The 24,565-nt window shown below is 43.8% G+C and overlaps 1 protein-coding gene across 11 annotated transcripts in view; it reads left to right on the forward strand.

Annotated features, from left to right (window-relative positions):
* ZNF280D (zinc finger protein 280D) overlaps positions 1–24,565 on the forward strand; it is an 896,727-nt gene that overhangs the window by 224,526 nt on the left and 647,636 nt on the right. For all 11 annotated transcript variants that reach the window (XM_085644120.1, XM_085644117.1, XM_085644119.1 and 8 more), the window contains 3 exons: positions 1,194–1,351; positions 18,167–18,267; positions 18,355–18,501. In XM_085644120.1, coding sequence (XP_085500246.1) covers positions 1,194–1,351; positions 18,167–18,267; positions 18,355–18,501 — 406 coding nt within the window. The remainder of the gene's footprint in view (positions 1–1,193; positions 1,352–18,166; positions 18,268–18,354; positions 18,502–24,565) is intronic.

Consider the following 24,565-nt stretch of genomic DNA (forward strand, 5'->3'; position numbering starts at 1 on the left):
ACCTACCTGTAGGAGTAGTTTTGCAGCTTAAAGTTTATGTATTCACATTTGACCCTTCCACCTCCACAAGGAATTAGGTGATTTTGAACTTTAAGAACTGATGCAAATAAATGGAAAAGCCAAAAAAAGCTTAGTTGTCAAAAATGAAAAATAATCTGAAGATGGCTACCCCACATGAGTGCTTCTGAGGTATGCCTGACATCACAGGAGGATGAATATAGCTCCTAATGGTCGACACTCAGCAAAAAAAAGAAAATAACCAGACCATTTCATACCCATTCACAGGATTGCAGAATAATGCACAGCATATGAATCCAGATATTTCTTTTGTTTCAATACACACGCACAACTGCTTTTCAGTAAAGGAAATGTTTGAAGATGCCCCTGTTAATTTTTCTTTTCTTTTCTTTTTTTCTTTGCTCATTGTTGAGCTATATTTAATAAAAGGATGATGACCAGTCAAACCAGCCTACAGTTGTGTACATTTTTAATTGAAGTCTTGCATATGTCACATATTATTCCACATGTTTGTTTGCTGTTCTGATAACTGAATTTTGTACTTAATTGAATAAGGTATAGGAGAGGGTGCATTTATGATGATTCTGTCCATTGCATGCACTTTCTTTTCAGTTACACGCAGCGCCCACCTTTTGTTTTCCTTGTAAACCTGCTATTATTGAATTCTCTGGCTACCGACAATAGGACCAAAGGTGATTGGTCATGCAACTTGTGTGTTCTGTTGCCTGAAGAAGTGGGCTTCATGTACACTGGCTCTGCATTTTTTGTTTTTGTGTGGAGAGCTTAATTGTTTCTGGTTTGGTGGTGCTGCATTTTGAGTGGGTGTAAGTGCACATCCAGCTTGCATGACAAACAGAAAAGTTAAACCGATCTTGATAGTTCATTCAAGTAGTGAAATAATGTTGGGCTGATAATAAAAATGTATATGGGCTGGATGTTAAAGCTTTTCCAGGCAGTGCAGAGAATATTGATCCCAGCAGCAATTGAGGATGGGGGTAAGTGGGCTATCAAGTTTTCAACTTCTGGGTTATAAGAAAGGGTGTCTGTATAGCACATTAATTTGGCAAAGCTAACTTTCTTGCTGTCTTACTGTTTGAATTATTCCTGAAAAAAGCATTTTGTGGTATTTTTCTCAATTGAAAAACCAGGTCTTATGTTTTACTATGTCATTTTAGGTTTATGAACCATATGAAGCACCATTTGGAGCTTGAAAAGCAGAACAGTGAAAGCTGGGAAAGCCACACGACTTGCCACCACTGTTATAGGCAGTTCCCAACTCCTTTTCAGCTGCAATGTCACATTGAAAGTTCACATACCCTTTATGAATCTACTAGTAAGTTTGTTACAATACTTAATGAACCTACTTTTTTTTTTTTGTCAAAGAAATAATAAGTGACCAAAATCTGAGTGTGAACGGCAGTGAGTTTTGCTTTTGAACTTTTCCCCTAAACCGCAAACACGTCAAACTATGCTGGGATTTATTTATTTTTTATTTTATTTTGACGGTTTTGTATAGTGCGAACAAGACCCTTGCGGGTATCAGAGCGCTTCACAGGGAAAATACAGGTGAATGACACATACATATAAATAAAGTGAATTATGCAAATACATTACCGGTAACTATTAGAGACTAGCACCTATCTACAAGGGTGAATAGAAAGTTCAGGTGAATTTGGACAAGAAAATGGATTTCACTTCTTTTTTGAAGAAAGCAGCGGATGGATTGAGTCTCATTTCTGGGGGCAAGGCATTCCAAATCCTGGGGGCCATTTCTGAGAAGGTGCGATTGTATGTTTTTTTTCTTGGAGAAACGTTGTGGTTTAAGTAGAAGATTATCCAAACTCCTAGTAGATCTGTTACCACCCGATAGCACTAGTTCTGTAGTAGGGGATCTCTGTGTGTAGTCATAATCATGTGAATAGTCCCGCCCATGTGCGTGGACGCTGGAGCAATCAAAATAGTCTCAGAAGTTGTCCTCTTCTGCAATCCTGCATAGACATTTGAGAGAAAATAAAGACAAATAATGCAGCCTGAAATAAACAAGGCTACTCTGGCCAGTACTTCATTCTGAAGTGAAAAAGGATAGCCAGATAACGCTGAAATTTTAACATTTTGCTAAGTTTCACACATAGAGAAACTCCCCTTCACAAAAATCCTTTGTCATGATAGAGGGGAAGGGTTGGACAGACAAGCCCCCATAGGCTGCCATTGTGCCTGTAAAAGGATACCGTGCCTTTAAGGAACCCTCCAGAGACCCTCTGTATCCCATGATGCACAGCCAAAGGCTAGTTACTTTCAGTTCTTTTTTATGGCTCCTGCTAGCAGGACCCTGGAGCATTGAGTTATTTTGATAATTTGAGTGTTTCACTCGACATCGGAGTCCTTTATCTTCCTTTTGCTGTCGTTTTGGAGCAGTTTAGCCACTTTTTTTCTTGTCAAAATGCCATCTTTATATGACAAGTGCCCAGAATGTGGCAGGAAGAAGGCCAAGTTGGACTCTCACAGGGTTTGTTTATTCTGTCTTCCTTCATCTCATGTTACTGACTCCTGTGTCATCTGCAAGTCATTCTCCAGGAGGACCCTGCGTGACAGGGAGAAGTTTTGTCTTCAAGGCTTTGAGCAGAGAAGACAACAGGCTGCAGGTGGGACATCTGGGCATGGAGAGAGCCTTTCCTCTTCCACAACCCATGCGTTGGCCTCTGGGGGGCTTCCCAGTCGAAAGAAGGCTCAGAAACTACGCAGGTCCCAGTCGACGTCGAAGGCGACGACCTCGAGGCCAGGTAGGACTACCATATGCTCCCCGTCGACCCAGGGCTCTGGGTCTAAACGATATTGAAGATCAACGTCGAGGGGAAGGACGTCAAGACCTCGGACGAGGTCAACGTCGAGGACTTCACAGACGACGTCAACACATCATCGCCGTTGATCTGAGTCCAGGAGACATTGGCGCTCGCCGTCGAGGCGACACCGTCGTTCGCCGTCGACGCGCAGGTTGCCGTCGACGAGAAGATCAACGCCGTCGAGGAGAAAGTCGTCGTCGAGGGGAAAGTCTACGTCAAGAAGACGGTCGACGTCCAGAAGTCCTCGGAGCTCGTCGTCGAGAAGCCCGTCGCCCTCTGCGGTCAGCATCTCCACTTCTGGGAGCTCAAGGTCAAGACGGCGTCTACGTTCACTGTTAAGGGGCACTACTTCCAGAGCTGCTTCTTCGAGGCCTGCCCGCAAGCGCAGGGGGGTGATTCATACTTCGGACTCTGAGTACTCCTGGACCTATTCTCCAACCAGGTCACCGGAATCCGCTCTGCCTGTGGCTCCTAGTCAGTCGCTGCTGCGACCTAGGACGCCTACTCCTGCTATTCCTCCTCCTCCTCCACCTCCTTCACGCCTGCCAACGCCTCCACCTCCACCTCCGCCGACGCCGCTTCCTCGGCCGCCGCCGGCTCCACCTGTGCCAGTGGTCCCGGCGGTGCCAAGAAGGCCAAGATCTCCATCCCGGCCGAGACATCGCTCTCGTAGCCGGCACCGGTTTTCAACCAGATCACGTTCCTGGTATACTAGGGACATGGAGTTCTCTAGTGCAAGTAGATATTCGCCGACTGTCTGATTCCCCACCACGGAGGGTGTCACCGGTCGATGACACTACCACGTTTCAGGAGGTTCTGGTATGGGGAGCGGCGAAACTGGGCATTGCACTGTCCGTGCCTACCCCGTCCACGTCTGATCTTTGAGACACTACAACGGAAGCAAATCTCTCGTCCTCTGCATCCTGTGGTACCCGGTTTGGAGGAACCGGCGATTGAGTTGTTCCTGACGCCTGCCTCAGTGAAGTCTGCTCCCTCGAGACTTCAAAAGAAATACAGGCCCCCGGACTCGGACCTTGCATTCCTGCGGGTGGATCCCCCGCCGGATTCAGTCATAGTGGTGGCGGCGAAATAGCAGCACGCTACGGCCCCTTCGACCACAGTTCCACTGGACAAGGAAAGCCGTAGACTTGATTCTGCGGAGAGAAAGGTCTGCAGCACTGCAGCCACTTCAATAAAGGCAGCAAACTCGACGGCTCTCTTGGGCCGGTATGACCGCTCCTTGTGGGAGTCAACAGTTTGTGGAACTCCTGCCTAGAGACAAACGCGAGGTCTTTCAGGAGGTTCACAATGAGGGTCTGATGGCCTCCAATCAGATCATCAGTGCGGTTGCGGACACCTCTGTCCTGGCAGCTCCTGGATATTGTCATGGTGTGACTCTGCGGCGCCATTCACGGTTGCGTCTCACCTCCCTGAAACCGGATGCCCAGCAACGTATCGCTAACCTGCCATTCTCGGGTTCCACCCTCTTTGGTTCCCATGCGGACGAGGAAATGGCTCGTATGAAGGCGGAGGTTGAGACCCTCAAGGCTGTTGGATTGGAGAAGCCGAAGGAACAGCGTAAGAGTTTCCGCCCCTACCAACGGCGATACTCTGCCCAGCGGTTCCAACGAGGACAGGGAAGTCCGGCTGGACAACAGCAGCAGCAGTTTCAGCGGCAGCCCTTTCAGAGACGTCAGAGAGGCAGGGCCAACCAGCAGTCCACACCGGGGAACAAGGGCCCAGTTTGGTTCTAAGCCCTGAGGGATTACTTCCCCCTCTTCTGTGACCCACTCCGGTGGGGGGGGGGAAAGCATTAAAAATTACCTGGCAGAGTGGAGAAAAATAACTCTGGACAATTGGGTGCTGAATATTGTTCGCAATGGATACTGTCTACGTTTCATCAGTCCTCCTCAATCTATTCCACCAGTTTGTTCACAATACCTGTTGCGCGAACTTCAAGTGGAGGCCGATACCCTGTTAAGAAAAAGGGCGATAGAACTGGTTCCTCCTCTTCAAAGGGGAAAAGGTCTATACTCCAGGTTATTTCTGGTGCGCAAAAAGGATAAAAACGAATTCGGGACCATTCTCGATTTGCGGCAGGCAAACAAATGGATTCGCAGAGAAAAGTTCCGGATGCTGTCCCTGCACCAGATTTACCCTCCGCTGCATCAAAGGGACTGGCTATGTGCCATAGATCTGCAAGACGTGCACTTCCATGTACCCATTGCAAGGAAGCATCGTTAGTTTCTGGGGTTCCTAGTCGGCACCAATCACTACCAATATACAGTGCTTCCATTCCGCCAGGATCCAACTGTCGCAACACGCTGCCCAGTCCTTGAAGTGGTGGTGTTTACCTCACAATCTCCTCAGTGGGATTCCATTCTACAAAGAGATACCGACTCAAACCATTGTGACAGATGCGTCTCTCCACGGCTGGGGAGCGCATTCGGAAAGGGACGTGGTCCCAGACGGAGTCCACGTATCACATCATCTTTCTGGAACTCCGAGCAGTTCACTTGGCGCTGAAAGCCTTTCAGCCATCGTTCCACACCAGTTCCCTGCTTGTACAGACGGGCAACACAACAACTATGTATTACCTCAACAAGCAGGGGGGCTCAAGATCGCGCACACTGCCTCGGGAGGCGCAGACGATCTGGAACTGGCTGCTGGCCAGGGGCCTGACTATCACAGCGACTCATCTGCCAGGTGTGCAGAATGCTCCGGCAGACGCGCTCAGCATGCTCGTTCAAGAAAATCACAAATGGGTCTTAAACGACGAGGTGTTAAGGGGCATCTTCGCAAGGTGGGGCACTCCAGACATTGATCTGTTTGCCACCGCAGAAAACAGCAAATGCCGAGACTTCGCCTCCAGGTTTTACCAACCGGGGACGCTGGGGAATGCACTGTGGATCAACTGGTCGAACAGCTTTCTCTACGCTTTTCCACCAATTCCCCTGATCCCGGCAGTATTGATCAAACTGTCCCAGTCCAGGGCCAGGATGATTCTCATTGCTCCGGAATGGCCTCGGCAGTGGTGGTTCACCGACCTCCTACATCTCTCTCCTGCCGCATCTTCGACTTCAGTGTCGGCCGGACCTTCTCACGAAGTTCGAAGGGCAGATGGTGCATCCCAACCTCTCGTCGTTGAGTTTGGGAGCATGGCTCCTGAGCTAGTACAGTATGGGCATTTAAATCTGCCTCAGAACTGCATGAAGATATTAAGAGTCAAAAAGACCGTCTACAAGGACTTCCTATGCATACAAATGGAAGAGATTCTGCATTTGGTGCACGTCTAAGGGTGCAGACTCTACATCCTGCAAGGAGGATATCATCTTCCCATACTTACTTCATTTGGCTCAATCTGGCCTTAATTTTCATTCCATTAAGGTTCACCTAGCAGCTTTAACTGCATATAGGAAATGCCCTTCACAAACTTCCTTTTCCAAATCCCAGTCATCAAAGATTTTCTGGAAGGTTTGTAGAAGGTTTTTCCTCCCATTAGGTGTCCTTCGCCTCCGTGGGAGCTTAATGTGGTGCTGTCTAGACAGGAGCCTTTTGAGCCTATTCATAAGGCTTCTCTACAGCATCTATCCTGGAAGGCAGCTTTCCTTGTAGCTATAACATCGGCTCGCAGGGTGAGTGAGATCCAAGCTCTTTGTTGCCAAGATCCCTATACTGTGTTTCATGCATCTAAAGTTGTCATGAGAACTCACCCAAAGTTTCTTCCTAAGATGGTGTCCGATTTCCATGTGACTCGAACGATCACGTAGCCCTCGTTTTTTCAGCATCCTTCTCCAGCAGAAAGGTCCCTTCATTCCCTTGATGTGAGAAGGGTGTTGAAATTCTACTTGGATAAGACTAAGTAGATTCGTAGATCGGATTAATTATTTGTTAATTATGGATCGGTCAGGACTGGTCTTGATACCTCTAAACAGTCCATCTCTAGGTGGATTGTGTCCTGTATTCAACTGTGTTACCAGAAAGCTAACAAGACTCTAAGGGGTAAACCTAAGGCTCACTCTACCAGAGGTAAAGCTTCTACAGCGGCTTTGCTGCACAATGTTCTCATTGCAGACATCTGTAGGGCTGCCACTTGGAAGTCAGTCCATACCTTTGCTAAACACTACTGCCTGGACTCTGATACCAGGGCAGATGCTCAGGTTGGGCAGGCTTCGCTGAGAAATTTATTTGCACAGTAGTGGTGGTCTGTTCCTTCCACCGCTGGGTTTGGTTTGTGGGGATGGGCTTGCCATTCTATGCACATGATTATGACTATACACAGAGATCCCCTACTACAGAAGGAGTGGTTTCTTACCTGTAACTCCAGTTCTGTAGTAGGGGTATCTCTGTTATAGTCATAAGTAACCCGCCCTCCTCCACGGTGGATGAAACGATAATATCCTGAATGCTACAGGCCTGGCTTTCTACACCTTCAAAAATAACTGAAAGTAACTTGCTTTTGGCTGTGCATCATGGGATACCGAGGGACTCTGGAGGGTTCCTTAAAGGCACGGTATCCTTTTACAGATGCATAATGGCAGCCTATGGGGGCTTGTCTGTCCAACCCTTCCCCTCTATCATGACAAAGGATTTTTGTGAAGGGGAGTTTCTCTATGTGTGAAACTTAGCAAAATGTTTAAATTGCAGTGTTATCTGGCTATCCTTTTTCACTTCAGGATGAAGTACTGGCCAGAGTAGTCTTGTTTATTTCAGGCTGCATTATTTGTCTTTATTTTCTCTTAAGTGTCTATGCAGGATGGCAGAAGAGACTATTTCGATTGCTCCGGGCTCCACGCACATGGGCGGGACTATTCACATGATTATGACTATAACAGAGATACCCCTACTACAGAACTGGAGTTACAGGTAAGGAACTACTCCTTTCTCTGCAAGGTATCTCGGGGTTTTGTGGTGTAATGCCTTGTGTCATACAGGCGATTTTCAAATGGATTTTGGCTTCAAACGGTAACCAGTTGAGGGAACAAAGGTCCGGGAAAATGCGGCAGTTTCTTTTGGAGCTTGTGATCAGTCTAGCAGCTGTATTGATTGAGGCTCTTAGCTGAACGGTTGTTGCTCTGGAAAGGCCGCAGAGAGCGACACTCCCATAGTCCTCTCTGGGAATTGCTAGAGTTTGAACTGCCTGTTTAAAGTCATTTGCGGGTATGAAAGGTTTCAGTTTGAAAATTAGCTCCTTTAGTTGCAGCGATGATGTGTTTCTGCATACTTAGCTTATTGTCCAGAGTTATTCCTAGAGATTTAGCGGAATCAATGATAAGAGGGTGACCGTCGAGTGCAGTTAGGTGCTTCATCCACTCGCGGATGATGGTTGTTTGGTTGGGGGGGGCCATTAGGAGGAATTGTTTTTAGTGTGTTTAGTTTGAAATGGTTCTTTGCCAGCCAGGATTGTATTTTTTGGAGCGTTGAGTTAAGGGACTTGATGTCTTCAAGAGATTGGACCTTAATGTACAGTTGTGTGTCGTAGACGTACATGTGATATTGGATGTTTGAGGAATTAAGAAGCTCAGTGAGTGGTTCCATAAACAGGTTGAAGAGTGTTGGGGAGAGGGGAGATCCCTGGGGTACTCCCAAGGTGACTGGTGTGGGGTTAGATAGAGATTGGTTGATCCTGAATCTTTGTGTTCTGTTTTGGAGGAAGGAAGTGAACCAGTTTAACACAGTTCCAGATAAACCCATTCTATGTTTCAAGAGGTCTAGTAGATTGTTGTGTTTGACTGTATCGAAGACTGAAGATAAGTCAAGTAGTATTATCAAACAGGCTTTGTTTTGATCCAGTATTTGTAGTGCGTCATCTATTATGTGGGTCATGGCTGATTCGGTACTGTGCCCTGATCGCAAGCCAGATTGGAATTGGTCGAGCAGGTTGAAATGGTAAATGTGGTTACTAAGCTGCATTTGGACACATTTTTCGAGTAGTTTGGCCAGGGTCGAGATGTTGAATATTGGGCGATAGTTATTCAGGTCTGACGGGTCTGCTGATACTTTATTTAGGATGGGGGATACCTGACCAGCTTTGGGGATTTCTGGGATGGTTCCTTGCAGATGCGAGGTATTTCTAATCCTGGTCAATAGGGGCACTAACAGTGGAATGAAGGTCTTAAGGTGCGTTGCTGGGAGAGGGGTCAGTAAAATGATTGGAGGGATTCAAAGCCGTGAGCGTGTTTAAGATAGTTTCTTCGCTGTAGAAGTTGAAGGTGGTCCAGGAGTCGTTCTTGAGGTCTAGCTTTGCAGAGCGGTTAAGCGAGGTCATTGGTGTGGTCAGCGAGGAGCTCATGTATGGGATAATAGGTCGTTAAGTAGGTCTGTCCTGAAGTTTTCAGTGTTTGTTGTGAAAAATTAGGCAAGTTCCTAGCAATTGGGGAGTGTTTCCGGATTAGCTTGGGAGGAGTGGGAGACACCCTTAGATTGAATATTTCGAATAGTTTTTTGGGGTGATTCTTAGCTTGGTCTAATTGTTTACATATGAAATCAGCTTTTGAATGTCTTATCTTTCTGTAATAGGAGTTTCTGGTGCTTCTTAGTAATTTGAGGTGGGAAGCGGATGGAGCGGCTCTCCATTGTCTTTCAATTGCGCTCAGTGATCTTCTGTCTTCATTTAGCCTACCATCATACCAGGGGTTTGAGTCTTTTGTGGAGACTCTTTTCAATTGTAGGGGTGCTAGGTTGTCAAGTACCCTCTTCATAGAGTGGAAGTAGTGATTGGTCAGATCCTGTACATCCTTAAGTCCATCTGGTGGGTGCGAGAGGATGTGGCTAGCGGTTGCGAGTGCAGCAGGATTGAGGTTTTCTAGGTTCCTCTACCAGATTTTCTTTCACGTGGGTTGGACGGAGAGTAGTTTAACTACTTCCTTGATATGGAAAGTGATTATTGTGATGGTCAGACCAGTCGCAAGGGAGAATCGATTCCAACTGGGTAGAATCTACTTTGGAAATTACTAGATCAAGGGTTGAGCCTTTATCATGGGTGAGGCTGTCACATATTTGGGACAAGTTGAGGGGGCACAGGAAAGCTTTGAGGCTATTGACCTCTGGGTCATTAAGATCGTTCCAGAGGAGGTTGAAGTCCCCCAGGAAGATTTGAGTATTCTGTTGACCTACATTTGTGGCTAGAATATCCATTATGTGTTCGATGAAGTTAAGGTTGTTACCAGGAGGATGGTAGAATGAATGAAGTGAGCATATTGGTTTGTTATTGCTCGTGATGTCTAGGCAAAGGTATTCACAGGAAGATAATACCAGGGAGTTGGAGCGGTTCACAGAGAAGTTGTTCCTATGAATGCAGGCTATGCCACCCCCTAGCCTATCTACTCGATCTAGTCTTGTGATGTAATAGTTTGGGGGAACTAAAGTGTCTAAGATGGATGTGGATGATTAGTTTAGCCAGGTTTCAGTTAAAATGATAAGGTCGGGTTAATTTGTTATGAGGTCAGCTATATCAGCGGCATGACTTGCTGCTGATCTACAGTTTATGCTTTATCCACTTTTATGTCCTCCCTATCTCTAGTGTCAATTACAAAGCAGATGGAGTCAGTCTGCCTGTAAAAAGGGCCATCCAATGACTGTCACAATATCTCTCAAAACCCAAGGAAAAGTCATAAAAAAACGCCACATTGTAAAATACTTATCATTGCCTATTGTTGGTGATGTGGGACTGGGTAAGCAGACCTTTCTATTCACTGGCTGGCCCATTGGAAAAATACGATTTTGCAGGATATCAAATATGATCTGCATTTATATCAGGAATGAGGTAGCCAAAATGCTAGGCACATTGGCGTTGAGTGCTTCTGTAGTTCTTGGATCGGTTGCTGACGTTTGTGGTCAAACTTGTGTCATCTTGCAATGGTTTGACATGAAGAGAAAACATCTCACAAAGTCATCCACCAACTTGCAATATTTCTTATCTTCACACTTGTGTTGTGCTATTGAACTCTTGGTGTACCATAATTGCTCATTTTAAATTTCCTTCGCTTTATTTGATTTGCGTTTTTCCATAAAGTAGTTGGTGGGATAGTGTAATGTCTCTTCCCTAATCCTAGCCCAGCATGGTTAAGGCTTGAATCCTCACTGCTTTAGTGGTCACGAAATTGCTTGTGGTTCTTCCTTTCTGTTCTCTTACCCTGCTGTAATTGATTATACTACTCTACTTTAACAGCTGGCCTAAAGGCAGCTAATTAAATGGCATCGCTGGCATCTTCCCTGTTTGAGCATATTTGTTCTTGGGTCACCTGAAGTTAGACCTTTTAGCCCTGTGCATTCTAGTCACACCAGCAGGAGTACCTTTGACAATTGGGACCATATCTCCAACAGACATTTAGCTTGACACCTGCTGGTGTTCGGTGATGTCCTGGTTCCAAATACCAGACAACTATGGTCCTTAACAATATTCATAGCAAATTACTAATCCACAATACTTAAAAAAAATTTTTTTTTTTAAAACCTTCCCTTCTCCCCTTCATTTTCACTAATCAAAGCCTATACAGCATTCAGGAAGCTAGATTAGGCAGTCTAGTTTTGGGATCTGGTGATTGCCTTGGACCATTTTAGGTAGAAACCTATCGAATGTGACTACACAGTAGGGTAGATAACTTTCCCAGATGTTTTTTCCAGAACTTCAGGAGACAACAATAAAATAAGTCTCACTTGAGCTGGATTTAATTACTGTAGTTCTTATTCCAAATCTAGGGGCCGGATTACCTGCTAGGTCCCTCCTCTGGGTGGGACCAGGAAGGGGGGTGGTTACACCCCCTCTCCTTTGTTCAGTTTCGCGCCAGGGATGGGGCTGGAGAACCCCAGCTCCGGTTTGAACTGGCATATGCACAGGGACACCTTGTGTGCCCCAGGCATGGCTCAATCTATTCACATCACCCTAACACACTACACAAAATCCTGTCTGGGGTGGTGCAAGCACCTCCCCTGACAGGAAACCCTTTGTCCAAATCTCCCAAGCTGGAAGGACTCCCAGCAGCAGGAGGGCAGACTTGTGTCTGTGGTGGCAGCATCCATTTTGTGATGCTGAGTCTGTCTAACTTTACCCGGGTTTCAGGTTAGGTACATGTCGTGTCCCTCTAGAAGGGTGGAATGCTACCCCCGTCGCCAGAATTGGCGAGGGGGTAGTATCCTAAATCGTATGACACCTTACTCGACATGTTTTGATAAAGCCAAACCAGAGTTAGCATTTGACCGCGTGGTTCATAATGCACTTAAGAGTATATGGTATGGCAATATCATGAAAACAGCTAAAGGACGTTGTTCCGATAGCTGCAGACAGGCTCAGCTCATGCCAGAGCACCATCTCACATGAAACCAAGCACTCTGCCTCCAGGATTGTTAAGGCCTGCCATAGGAGTGACTTATAGGTTACCATGTGTCCATATATGTTAGATATACTATATCTAAGTAAGAGGTGATTACACCAACTTACCCCAGCTGAGTGATGAGCCAGTTGTGTCAAATAGTGCGGCCAGGCCAGGGGTGGCATAATACATGCTGCAGCCCCTGGTAGGCCTTGGATACACCTATGCCCTGGCTACCTGGGGTACACTGTTACAGGGTCTAATAAGGTGAACCAGTTCCAATTGGTTATGCACCTAGTGTGCATTGGCATTAATTTAGGGAGAGAACGGCAGGGCTGTGGGTCTGATTAGCAGGCCCACAGCCACACAAAGTCATAAAACCAGTGAAGCAAAAGCAAACATTTGGGGTGACCATAGGATAGCAGACCCTACTCTCCTACATTCTCTACCTCTGGTATTAAGAGATCCTGTGGGGATAGTCTTGCAGCTCTTTCTCTCACTGGAACATTTTCTACTTCATTCCAATGAAGACTTGGGTCATGATTTAGGGTTCAGAGCACAGATTGTACTCCAAAGCAGACCTCTCTAGACGTTGCCATCAAAGTGACGGTACTGTTTGTGAAACCTTTAACTTGTTTTAATGACCACCACACCAAGATAGTGTTCTTCCATGGTGTGGGTGTAATTTTAAAGTTTTTACTGTCCCTTACCATCTAATTTTTCATGCCGTAAGAGAAAGTAAAAATTGGGCATTCGACTGCCCACTCTAAATCGGGCAGGCGGTCAAGTGACGAAATCTCTGACCGCACTTAATCTGTTGAGCTGTCGGTGAAATATGTCAGTGACAGAAATGGACTGGTCTCTGTCACTGACATGCTTAAGGTCCTCCAAACTGTAGACCAAGTGGAGCGGGTACTTCACGACAGAGTACCTTCTTTGCTCTCGAAGTAAGCTCCTTTATTATGAGAGCACCAACTTAGTATTGGGTGCCCACCTGCATCATGAGAAATGTTCCATTCCAAGTGAACAACGGGACTCTGGCTGATGCTTGCTACACTTGGGCGCTTAAAAAGAAAATGTAAAAAAGAAATGACATGTTCGAGGCATATGAGCTGCAGATCACACACTGAGGATAAGATCGCCATCTGGTGTTGGGCTCGGATGATTGCAGGTTGTTGTTGTCTTCGGAAGAAGCCTTTGGTCACGAGGTTGGTGACTCCTCCCCTGGACAACAGTGCGCATGGGCATCCACTCCATCGTCAGATTGTTTTTTTCCGCCATTGGGTTCGGATGAACTTTTTCCGCTCCAGCAGAAAACTTCCAGCAATCGATTTAATTGTTCAATCTTAATTCCATCGACAACAAAATCAACTCGGACCGGTTCCGGAAGCGGCTGATGGACAGGACACCCTTTAAAAAATGCCCCCAGTGTGGAGCGAAGTTCCCCCACAGTGACCACCACGAGGTTTGTAACCTCTGCCTGTCGCCGGAACACAACGAATCGACCTGTCCAGCTTGTGCCGCTTTCCGTTCCAAGAAGACCCTCCGGGACCGAAGAGCTCGACGCCATATTATGGCCAAACCAGCTCCAGAACCGGAGGACATCTTTGCTCAGGATGTTCCTGAAGATGACACCGAAGCTCTCGAGATCGTGTCCGAGGCCGACGATTCCGATGACCTCATCACTCCAGGGCAGCGTGTGAGTATCACCCCCCCCTGCCCCTGCCCCATCCAAAAAGACATTGGTCAAGACTCCGCCAGCTGGGCCCAGTCGCGACCGGAAATCCTCTTCAGAAGCCCCGCCCTCGGGCCCGGCTCCGAAGACATCTAAGCCTGTAGGTGGCTCGGACTCGAGCAAACCTCATGTGATTGTACCTATAACACCTTCGGCACCGAAAAAACTACTGTCGGCACTGAAACAGGCTTCAAGACTCTGCTTCTCGGGCGGTCAATACTAGCGTCTTACTCAGACGACATGCCTGGCTCCGTATTTCCGGTTTTAAACCGGAGGTTCAAACTGCAATTCTAGCTCAACCTTTCAACCAAGAGCAGTTATTTGGCCCTGCAGTGGACACTGCATTAGAAAAAATGAAGAAGGATAATGAGACTGCCAAGTCTATGGGAGCACTGCAGTCTCCTCAAAACCGGCGTTCCTTTCGTCGCTCCTTTTATAGAGGAGGCTCCAAAAACATGGCAACTGAGACCACGTCCACCTTTAAAAATTCTGGCCAAACATCCCCTAACAGAGGATATTTCCGAGGAGGTTATAGGGGAAACAATAACAAAGGGCGGGGCAACAACAACAACACCCGCACCTCCCCAGCCACCAAACAGTGACTCGCCACCACTCCCCCCAGACCATTCCACTCCGGTCGGGGGGGCGGCTCCAACAATTCCTACCTGTCTGGACTTCCATCACCACAGACAGATGGGTAAGACAAATTATCCAGTCTGGCTACTGCCTCGAACTCATACAATCCCCCCCAAACATACCACCCAAACAACGTCCAATGTCCTCACATCATCTCTCTCTCCTCAAACAAGTTGTTCAATCCCTGTTACAAAAACATGCGATAGAACCAGTCCCTCTTCAACATCAGGGAACAGGGGTGTATTCTCTATACTTCCTCATTCCCAAAAAGGACAAAACATTACGGCCCATACTGGATTTCAGACTACTAAACCAGTATATACATTCGGATCATTTTCATATGACGACCCTCCAACAAGTCCTCCCACAATTACAACAGGGAGACTTCCTTGCCACGTTGGACCTCAAGGACGCGTACTTTCACATCCCTATGCATCCCGCTCACAGAAAATATCTACGATTTGTGGTAGATGGGCAACACGATCAATTTACAGTTCTCCCATTCGGAGTAACAACAGCACCCAGAGTGTTCACCAAGTGCTTAGCACTCGTGGCGGCGCACCTCAGAAGACAACAGATCCATGTCTTCCCCTATCTGGACGATTGGCTCATAAAAGCCAATACTCACCAAAAATGCGTTCTCCACACTCATCGCACGATTCAAACTCTCCACAATTTGGGATTCACTATCAACTACCCCAAATCCCATCTCCAACCTTCCCACTTACATCAGTATCTAGGAGCAACCATAGATACCTCCAAAGCCATTGCTTATCCCAGCACTGCCAGGATAGCCAGTATACAAAATCTCATCTCTCAATTTCAAACTCATCCATCTCTTCCAGCAAGAGTGTTCATGCAGCTCCTAGGCATGATGGCGTCATGCATCTCCATAGTCCCACACGCACGACTTCAAATGCGTCCCTTACAGGAATGTCTAGCACAACAGTGGAACCAAGCTCACGGACAACTTACCGATCTGGTGTTGGTGGACAGTCGCTCACTTCGCTCAATGAAATGGTGGAACACCATCAACCTGTCCAAATGGCGGCCGTTCTTAGAGCCTCTTCCACAAGTTGTGCTAACTACCGACGCATCTCTCACAGGGTGGGGAGCCCACCTCCTTCACCATACCACTCAGGGCAGATGGACCAGTCAACAGAAACTGCTCCACATCAACCACCTGGAACTCTTAGCAGTGTTCCTAGCACTAAAATCCTTTCAGGTACACCTAACGAACAAAACTGTCCTCATACGCACAGACAACATGACGACAATGTATTATATACAGAAACCGGGAGGGACACATTCTCTCCAACTGTCCCAACTGGCACAGCAAATCTGGAGATGGGCAATTCCCCAAAACATCTACCTGTTAGCAGAACATCTCCCAGGGATCCACAATCAAGTGGCCGACCTCCTAAGTCGCCACACGCAGCAGATCCACGAATGGTTATTACACCCCAAGGTTCTACTCCCCTTCTTCCAAAAATGGGGACAACCAGACATAGACCTGTTCGCCACTCCCGAAAACACAAAATGCCCAACCTTCGCCGCCAGGTTTCCACACCCACAGTCGAAGGGCAATGCCCTATGGATGAACTGGTCAGGCAGATTTGCGTACGCTTTTCCGCCTCTCCCACTAGTTCCATTTGTGGTACGCAAACTGAAACAACAGTCGCTAACGCTAATACTAGTAGCTCCCACTTGGGCACGTCAACCGTGGTTCACCACACTTCTGGAACTATCTTTAGTTCCACATCAAAGGCTACGCCTCTCCCCGGATCTATTAACCCAGAACCATGGAGAAATCAGACACCCAGATCCTCAAACGCTGAACCTAGCGATCTGGCTCCTGAGGTCTTAGAGTTCGGATACCTCAATCTCCCTCCAGACTGTATGAATATCATAAAGGAAGCTAGACGACCTACTACTAGAGCATGTTATGCCGCAAAATGGAAACGATTTGCCATCTACTGTGCTAATAATGACATACATCCATTGGATGCTTCCATCCAAAACATCATTTGCTATCTACTACACTTGCAAAGATGCAATCTAGCGTATTCCTCTATACGCTTACACCTAGCAGCCTTGGCAGCCTACTTGCAAAATAGGCAACACCTGTCCCTTTTTAAGGTACCAGCCATCAAAGCGTTTATGGAAGGTCTCAAAAGAATTCTTCCCCCAAGATTGCCACCTGCCCCAGTGTGGAATCTCAATGTGGTTCTAACCAGACTTATGGGTCCCCCATTTGAACCTATGCACAAATGTGAATTACAATTCCTAACATGGAAGGTAGCTTTCCTTATCGCAATCACTTCCCTATGCAGAGTAAGTGAAATACAAGCCCTTACACTAGAGGAACCTTTCTTACAACTACACCGTAACAAAGTGGTTCTTAGGACAAACCCTACATTTCTTCCAAAAGTGATTTCCCCTTTCCACCTTAACCAATCAGTAGAGCTACCAGTCTTTTTCCCAAACCCAGACTCCGTAGCTGAAAGGGCCCTACATACCTTAGATGTCAAAAGAGCCTTGCTTTATTACATCGACAGGACAAAGCCTTTTCGAAACACAAAACAACTCTTTGTTGCTTTCGCACCACCACATAAAGGCAATCCCATCTCCAAATCCGGTATAGCCCGGTGGATAGTTAAATGCATACCAAAAGGCTAAACGTACACTTACAGTTCCCCCTAGGGCGCACTCCACGCGTAAAATAGGGGCTTCTATGGCCTTCTTAGGTAACATTCCCTTAGAAGACATTTGCAAGGCAGCCACGTGGTCTACCACGCATACCTTCACTAAACACTACTGTGTTGACGTGCAGGCCAAACAACAGGCCTCAGTGGGCCAGGCTGTCCTAAAAACTTTATTTCAAACTGCTGCAACAGATACAGGCGACCACCGCTAAGGGGAAGCACTGCTGTATAATCTATCCTCAGTGTGTGATCTGCAGCTCATATGCCTCGAACGGAATATGCTACTTACCAGTATGCATCTGTTCTTGGCATGTAGAGCTGCAGAGTCACACACGCCCGCCCGCCTCCCCGGGACCTGTATCTGTTCCAGCATCTGTCTTACTTAGACATTACACATGGACATCCTTTCTTTCATTCCTATACACTCCATCTTTTCCCATCATGGCGAAAAAACAATCTGACGATGGAGTGGATGCCCATGCGCACTGTTGTCCAGGGGAGGAGTCACCAACCTCGTGACCAAAGGCTTCTTCCGAAGACAACAACAACCTGCAATCATCCGAGCCCAACACCAGATGGCGATCTTATCCTCAGTGTGTGACTCTGCAGCTCTACATTCCAAGAACAGATGCATACTGGTAAGTAGCATATTCCTTTTAATGCTGGACGTCACAATACATTCCTACTTTTTGTCCAAGGGGGAAAGACCTTAAACATCCTTAAATTGGTTCTCTTCACCACCATGGCCATAAGTTCTGTCAGTTCTGTTACAAATTTGCAAGAATGGCCTCCACAGTGGCCACCCGTCACTCCTAGATGGGCCCCATATGATTTGTTTTATGAAGACATGTTTACAATTAATATATTGAAATCAATTTTATGAAATATTCAACTAATCATTTTCCTGTTTTTTGTTTTCAGCAATATGTAAAATTTGTGAATTATCTTATGATAATGAGCAAGTTTTGTTACAACACATGAAGGATAATCACAAGCCAGGTGAAATGCCATATGTTTGCCAGGTACTCTCAAGTAATCCACTTGTGCAACTTTACTTGTGCAACTTCATTTCAGTTAATGTATCAAAGTGTTATTTTTTTTTTTATTAGGTGTGTAGCTACAGGTCGTCATTGTTCTCTGATGTAGAAAGCCACTTTAGAACAGTTCATGAAAATACAAAAGCCTTGCTTTGCCCCTTCTGCCTCAAAGTTGTCAGAATTGGAACACCGTATATGCAGCATTACATGAAACATCAGGTGAGTTGGTGGTTTGTCTGCAAGTTTAGTAGTAAAGGAAATATGTATTTATGTTAACAGAACTGTTTCATCACAGAAAACAAAGCTGCACTTAATAATTATAACTCCAGAACAATCTTATAGTTGGGTTCCTGAAGAGAAACTTAGTCTGATTATTTGTGAAGTATTACATACATGTATATTAACCCTTAAAAGTGTATATATATATATATATATGTGGGTGTGGGTATCTCTTCTCCAAGTCTATGCAGAAAGAAAACAACTGAAGTCAGTGCGCTGTGGAAGTGCCTATACAGGTCCCGCTTAAGTCATGTGATGCAGACAACGGCACCATGCGGATCCGAATGATGCCACCTACAGGCACACCGAGGTACTGCTCATGAAACCCTTCCTGATCCAGTCTAATGCCTGGAGATAATTCAAAACTACAGAATCTGCGATTAGAAGTTTCTACAGATACAATAATCTTGGTGATTCATAAGACTCCAGTGATAGAGTTCCCAATTTGGATACTGTCCAATAATCACTGGCTGCTGCAGAAGCCAAAGAAAAGGCGATACTAATAATATATATATGTAATATATATAATCACTGAAAAAACCATAGGTTTCATGCACGATATAGTTAGGAATTGGCATTTAAAAAACCTTAGAAATTCACCAAAAAAAAACATAGGTTTCAGGGGCGTTATAGTTAGTTGGACATTTCCCTCGTACAAAACCCTAGAAATTCCCCCGTTATAGTTAGTTCAGCTAACTATAACTCGCGCCCCCGCAGTGCACTGCTGATGACGTCACATATTACATTTTTCAGTGAATTTCAAAGGTTTTTTAAATGCTAATTCCTATCTATAACTTATCTCTAAAGCTATGATGTTTAATGATTTTCATTGGGTTTCTAAATTTTTCTATTTGTGTGTCAATTCCTTTAATTATGTTTTTTAAAATACTTTTTAATCACCATTTTTGTAACTTATTTTTTCAATTAATTCTTTTAAGAATTAAAGATTTGTTGTTTTTTTTTTTAAATTGTAAAAAAAATTTTAAATATTTTTTAAACTATATTTTCAAAACGTTATTTTTTATTTATTTTTCAATTTTGGGGGGGATTCGCGCACCCTGTGCGCACCGTTCTCGATCTCTGCGCATACCGCGTTGGGTACATGTGTGGTGCGCGATTGCAATGCGACCGGTACGCGACTCCAAGCTTATACACATCGCGTACGATGCACGTTACGCGATGCTCTCGCGCTTCCGCGATGCGTCATGTGCATGTATGATGCGGAGGGTGCGCGAATCCCGCAAAATATTTTACATTTAATAAAACATATATATATGTATTTCATGTGAATATTAATTGAGACAAACTCTAGACTACTCATAAAAGTAATACATTTTTACTTCTAATCCTATATTCCTTTTAAATTCAATTTCGCGGATGGTCGCTGGGTGCGTGCTGCGTAAGCGCACGGTGCGCGGATCCCATGTGACATGAAAAAAAGAGATTTGATTGGTTCACTACACTTCCTATTCTAACTATTGTAAGACTCCACCCATTTCAATCATTCTTCTTTGACCTTCTTTGGAGGAGCATCTCTCTGCAGAGAAGAACTTTTTTTGGGACATTTCCACAGCTACCATTCTTTTTATTCTAAAGAAAATGGCTTCTGGACAGCAAGCACCATCTGCTTCAGAACATTCTTCAGATGATGGGTTTCTTCCAGAAGCTCCTCGCCGATATAGTTCAGTGGTATCGACATTTTTTACCTTTCCTGATGGAGAAACCAAGACAAATGCAACGAAGGTGACGTGCAAAATTTGCCAGAGAGTCCTATCAAGGGGAGATCCAACTAAAAAATACTCTTGCGGGATTGCAAGCATGATGAAACACCTCAGGACTCTCCACCCCATCAACCTGGCAAGGGAAGAATGCAGAAGAATGCGTCACAACCCTCCGCCAGCAGTGGTAAGTACATCTACAGCACCGCCAACTGTTGTTCACCCAGATATATGTCCCGAATTTGGACAACTTAAAATTAGTTGCATTAAATGCAACAAACTGCTGTTACGGTGAGCAGTCCGTTGAGCTTAAGAGAAACCATCACTGCTAAATATATATATTTTTTTCCTAAAGTTCACTTTTTTGTTTAAAAAAAAAAATCACAAAATCGTTGAAAAAAACAAAAAAAATATAAAAGAAAAAAGAAGAAAAAAAAAGTTCTTCTAAGAACTAACTTTCCTGGTTTAAAAAAAAGAGCTATATAGGTTTGTTAGTGTGTGAAAGTATAGATGAATGTATGTGTAGTACGTAATTGACTGAACAAATGCATTAGTAGTATATGGTGAATGTATAAGTGCAGAACTATGGGGAAGTGCTGCAGCATCACACAGTAAGCTCTTTAACTGCAGTGTGCTGTGGTACTTCCGAAACACAGGGATGCAACATATGTACGTAAACTGCAGCCATGTGGTGACACAGGCACCCTTGCACCATGGTGCAAGGATATCTGTAGAGCTTAACTTGGGTCTAAGAGTGAACAATTATCACAAGTGACAGAGGTTAGTTACGGTAAACTCCCACTAGGAAAAATCCCTTTATAGGACTGGAACCCTCACTCACCCTGGGTGACATGCTTCATCATGGAGTTCTTTCTCCCGATGGAAAAACCTAGTTCCACCGAGGGCTACAACCCCCTCACTGTGAGGGAGGAGTCCAGGGATGTTATATGTAAAGATGAGGCTGTATACAAAGGAGATCCTTTTTAGTCCATTATGCGGTGAGAGGAGTGAGAAAACAGCAGCGCAAACAATAAGCTAATTTAGGAAAAAGTGTGGTGAAGTTAAAACTGAGTGGTGAGAACCAAAATATTTTTATTTTGTAGGTTTCACAAAACCTACAAAAGAGATTTATGATTTCTGATAAATCTGGAGATGTGTATTGTTCTATGAGTATTCAGTGCAATCAGGCACAACAACACTTATAGAACACCCTTTCAACGCAAAGTGGTGTGTATGATGAGGTTGTATTTACATGGAGTAGAAAAAGTACACGGAGTGCCTTTTCTTCTCTTTGTAAAGATGAAAGTGTCTTGCGCAATAACTGTTAAAGTGACATATTTCATTTTTTAAAATTGCTTGCGAATGATAGAAGGTAAACAGAGTTTGGTCTGCAAAGATGCTCAAAGAAGAATGATTGAAATGATTGCGGTCCTTCAATAGGTACAATGGGAAATATTATGAACCACTTTTTGGAGGTCACATGATATCCGATAACCGAGAGATTTCAAAACTACATAGGTATAAACAGAGTGTTTTTAAAAACGTGTTGAAACTTTGTAGCTTCTTGCAGATCTGCCCATTCTGTACATTAATACTTAGTTAAACTTACCTTCACAGTAATAGAAATTAAAAATGGTACACATTTTTTTTCAGATTTTTTTTGTAATGTAATTTGAGGTAAATTGCTTATTTTAGAATTAGGATCTGTGAAAGAAAAGAAAAAATATAACATGTAATAATACATTTTTTACAACACATCATAATTTCGACAAAGTAATTTGTTTGCCTTTTTTGCTGTTCTCAGAATATATTGAATTTCACCAAAAATAGTGATTTCAATCGTACTAGTCACTTAACAGCGGGCAAAAAAAAAAAAACAATCAAAGATTGTTTAAAAAAACCCAACATGCTATTCTCAGTAAAATACCAGAAAATACAAATAACACATATATGAAATGCTTACGGCTAGCAAAATTTTATAACTTTAACTTCTAAAAACTGTAAATGTTGTCGCTTTAAAATATTTACCGAGTCAATGAGCACAAAAGAGTCCAAAAATCCAACATATACCTTTCCTTGAGGCCAAATGGTATTTTTGCACTCCTTTTTATGTAAATTGTCCAATGGTAGTCCTATTAAATTATAATATTAAATTCCTCAGAGTGAATTATCTTCCTAAAACTTTGACTTTTAAAATATTGGGTAGGAATTTTGTAATTCCCTAGGCAAACGTTGTTTGAAAACCAACTGGAAATCATTACAAAGTGTCTAGCCTTTGTCACATTTTAGATAGGCAGTGTAATGTCCAGATGTTGTGGAAGGACCATCATGGAAAATTATTGCAATTGCTACCAAAGTCCTTTCTGATATTGATAGTTGTGTTGCTACAAATTGCTTTATTAAAGTATCCAATTTTCTTCCATCAGCTGTACAACGTTGCATCATTAAAATTATGTACTGTCCATATTTTGTTAAAAATGTGTATAACCGTTCTGATTTACATTGGCTGCACTGCATGTTTTGATTTGCACCTTTAACTAATTTATTGAAAGACACTGATTTACAGACCTTATAATGTTAAATATAGAAATCTTTCAGTGTCTACATTAGTGGTACATGTTTACATGCAATTTTCACAATGATGTTCCCAGTTGTAAGAAAGGCCAAAACGTTTTTCTATTTCTACACCTTCATTTTCAAAAATGGTAAGCATAAACATTAAAAATTCCTGAGCATCTTGTTGGATATTTTGTGTAAATTGTGTAGGACCAGAACACACATCCAAAAGATTACGAACATCTGAAACAGATTGTATTTTACTGGTATCTGTTGTCAATTTTTCATAAACGGAATGCAACAGAGAACAAAATCTTTTTTGCCGATTCTGCATAATTTGTTCTTGCAAACCTTCAAGATAAAAAACAACATTGACCACTACATTAGCATAGCAGTTGACACCTGAACTATTTTCAAACAGATAACCAACAATCTCTTTAACAGTGTACGATTTCTTTTTACTTGCAATCACAACATTATCTTGTTCTTTTCCCTTCTCGACACCTTCAAAACAGATATTCTCAAACCTTCTTTTTCGACCAACCACACGCTTTTCAAATACAGGATGTTGACCTAAATTTGGAGCATACACCCTTCTTAACCGATTATACTCTTTTACACAGTTTGCATCTGCAGTAACCTTTGTCTCATCAAAATCAATCAAAAACAAACCAGACAATGTCCCGACTCGCGACAAAGCAACATATGCCATACCCCCTTTAAATACGGTAGATCCAGTGTTCACCAATGCACTGTCTACACTTAATCCTTGAGATTTATGAATAGTCACTGCATATGCCAGAGAAAATGGAAATTGTTTCCTACAGACCTATAAATCTTTAACAAGCAAAAAACGAACTGAACAACGACCAATTTCTTTAACTTCTTCAATCTGATCAAATTTAATTTTTAAAAATTCAATTCCTTCTTTTTTCTGATAATTAACAAAATCCACTACTTTACCCATTGCGCCATTAACTAAACCTTTTTCTACATCCAAATTACGCCTTAAAATTACCCGACAGTTTACACATGCATATAGTGTCTTTTCTAAACCAGCTGTTTGAAATTTTTCTTCTTCTAAAGAATCCAGTTTTGTTTTCAACTTTCCCGTCAAAATAATAGTGATTCCTTCACGCGCTATTTTATCGATGGCTTACATTTTTATAATTTCTTCATTTTCAAGTTTCAATAGTTCTTCGTATGACTCGCGCAGTGTTGGCATTAAGCAGATCACCGATGTATTTTCTGCAATTTTCATGTACACTTTTGCAGGATCTACATTTTCATTTGGAAACACCTTGCAAAGTAATCGACTCTCCAAAGCTTGTTTGCCATGTTCTGTAAGAATTCCAATTCTTACATCTTGAAGAATACTTCCATATTCAGCATCATTTGCCTGTTGCATATTTGTTGTCAGTTCTTTGTATTCAAAATAAGTCCAAATGTTCACATTACCAACACTACCAAGAGACTTTCTGGTATCTTCATGTGCAAGTGTATTAAATACCGGTTGTCCTTTTACCGGAGTCAGTTGCAGTAGATCTCCAAAAACGATGACGTGTTTTCCTCCAAATAACACGTCGTACTCTGTTTGAAGAATTTGCTCCATTCTTAAATGCACAAAGGCAAGCATCAAGTTTGAGACCATGCTTACCTCATCAATAATGAGAAGTTTCATTTTCTTTCAGGACTCTTGAAACTTCACAACAAGCTTCTCCAGATAGCTT

This window comes from Triturus cristatus, chromosome 3_1 (genome assembly GCF_964204655.1).
Source record: "Triturus cristatus chromosome 3_1, aTriCri1.1, whole genome shotgun sequence".
NCBI lineage: Eukaryota > Metazoa > Chordata > Amphibia > Caudata > Salamandridae > Triturus > Triturus cristatus.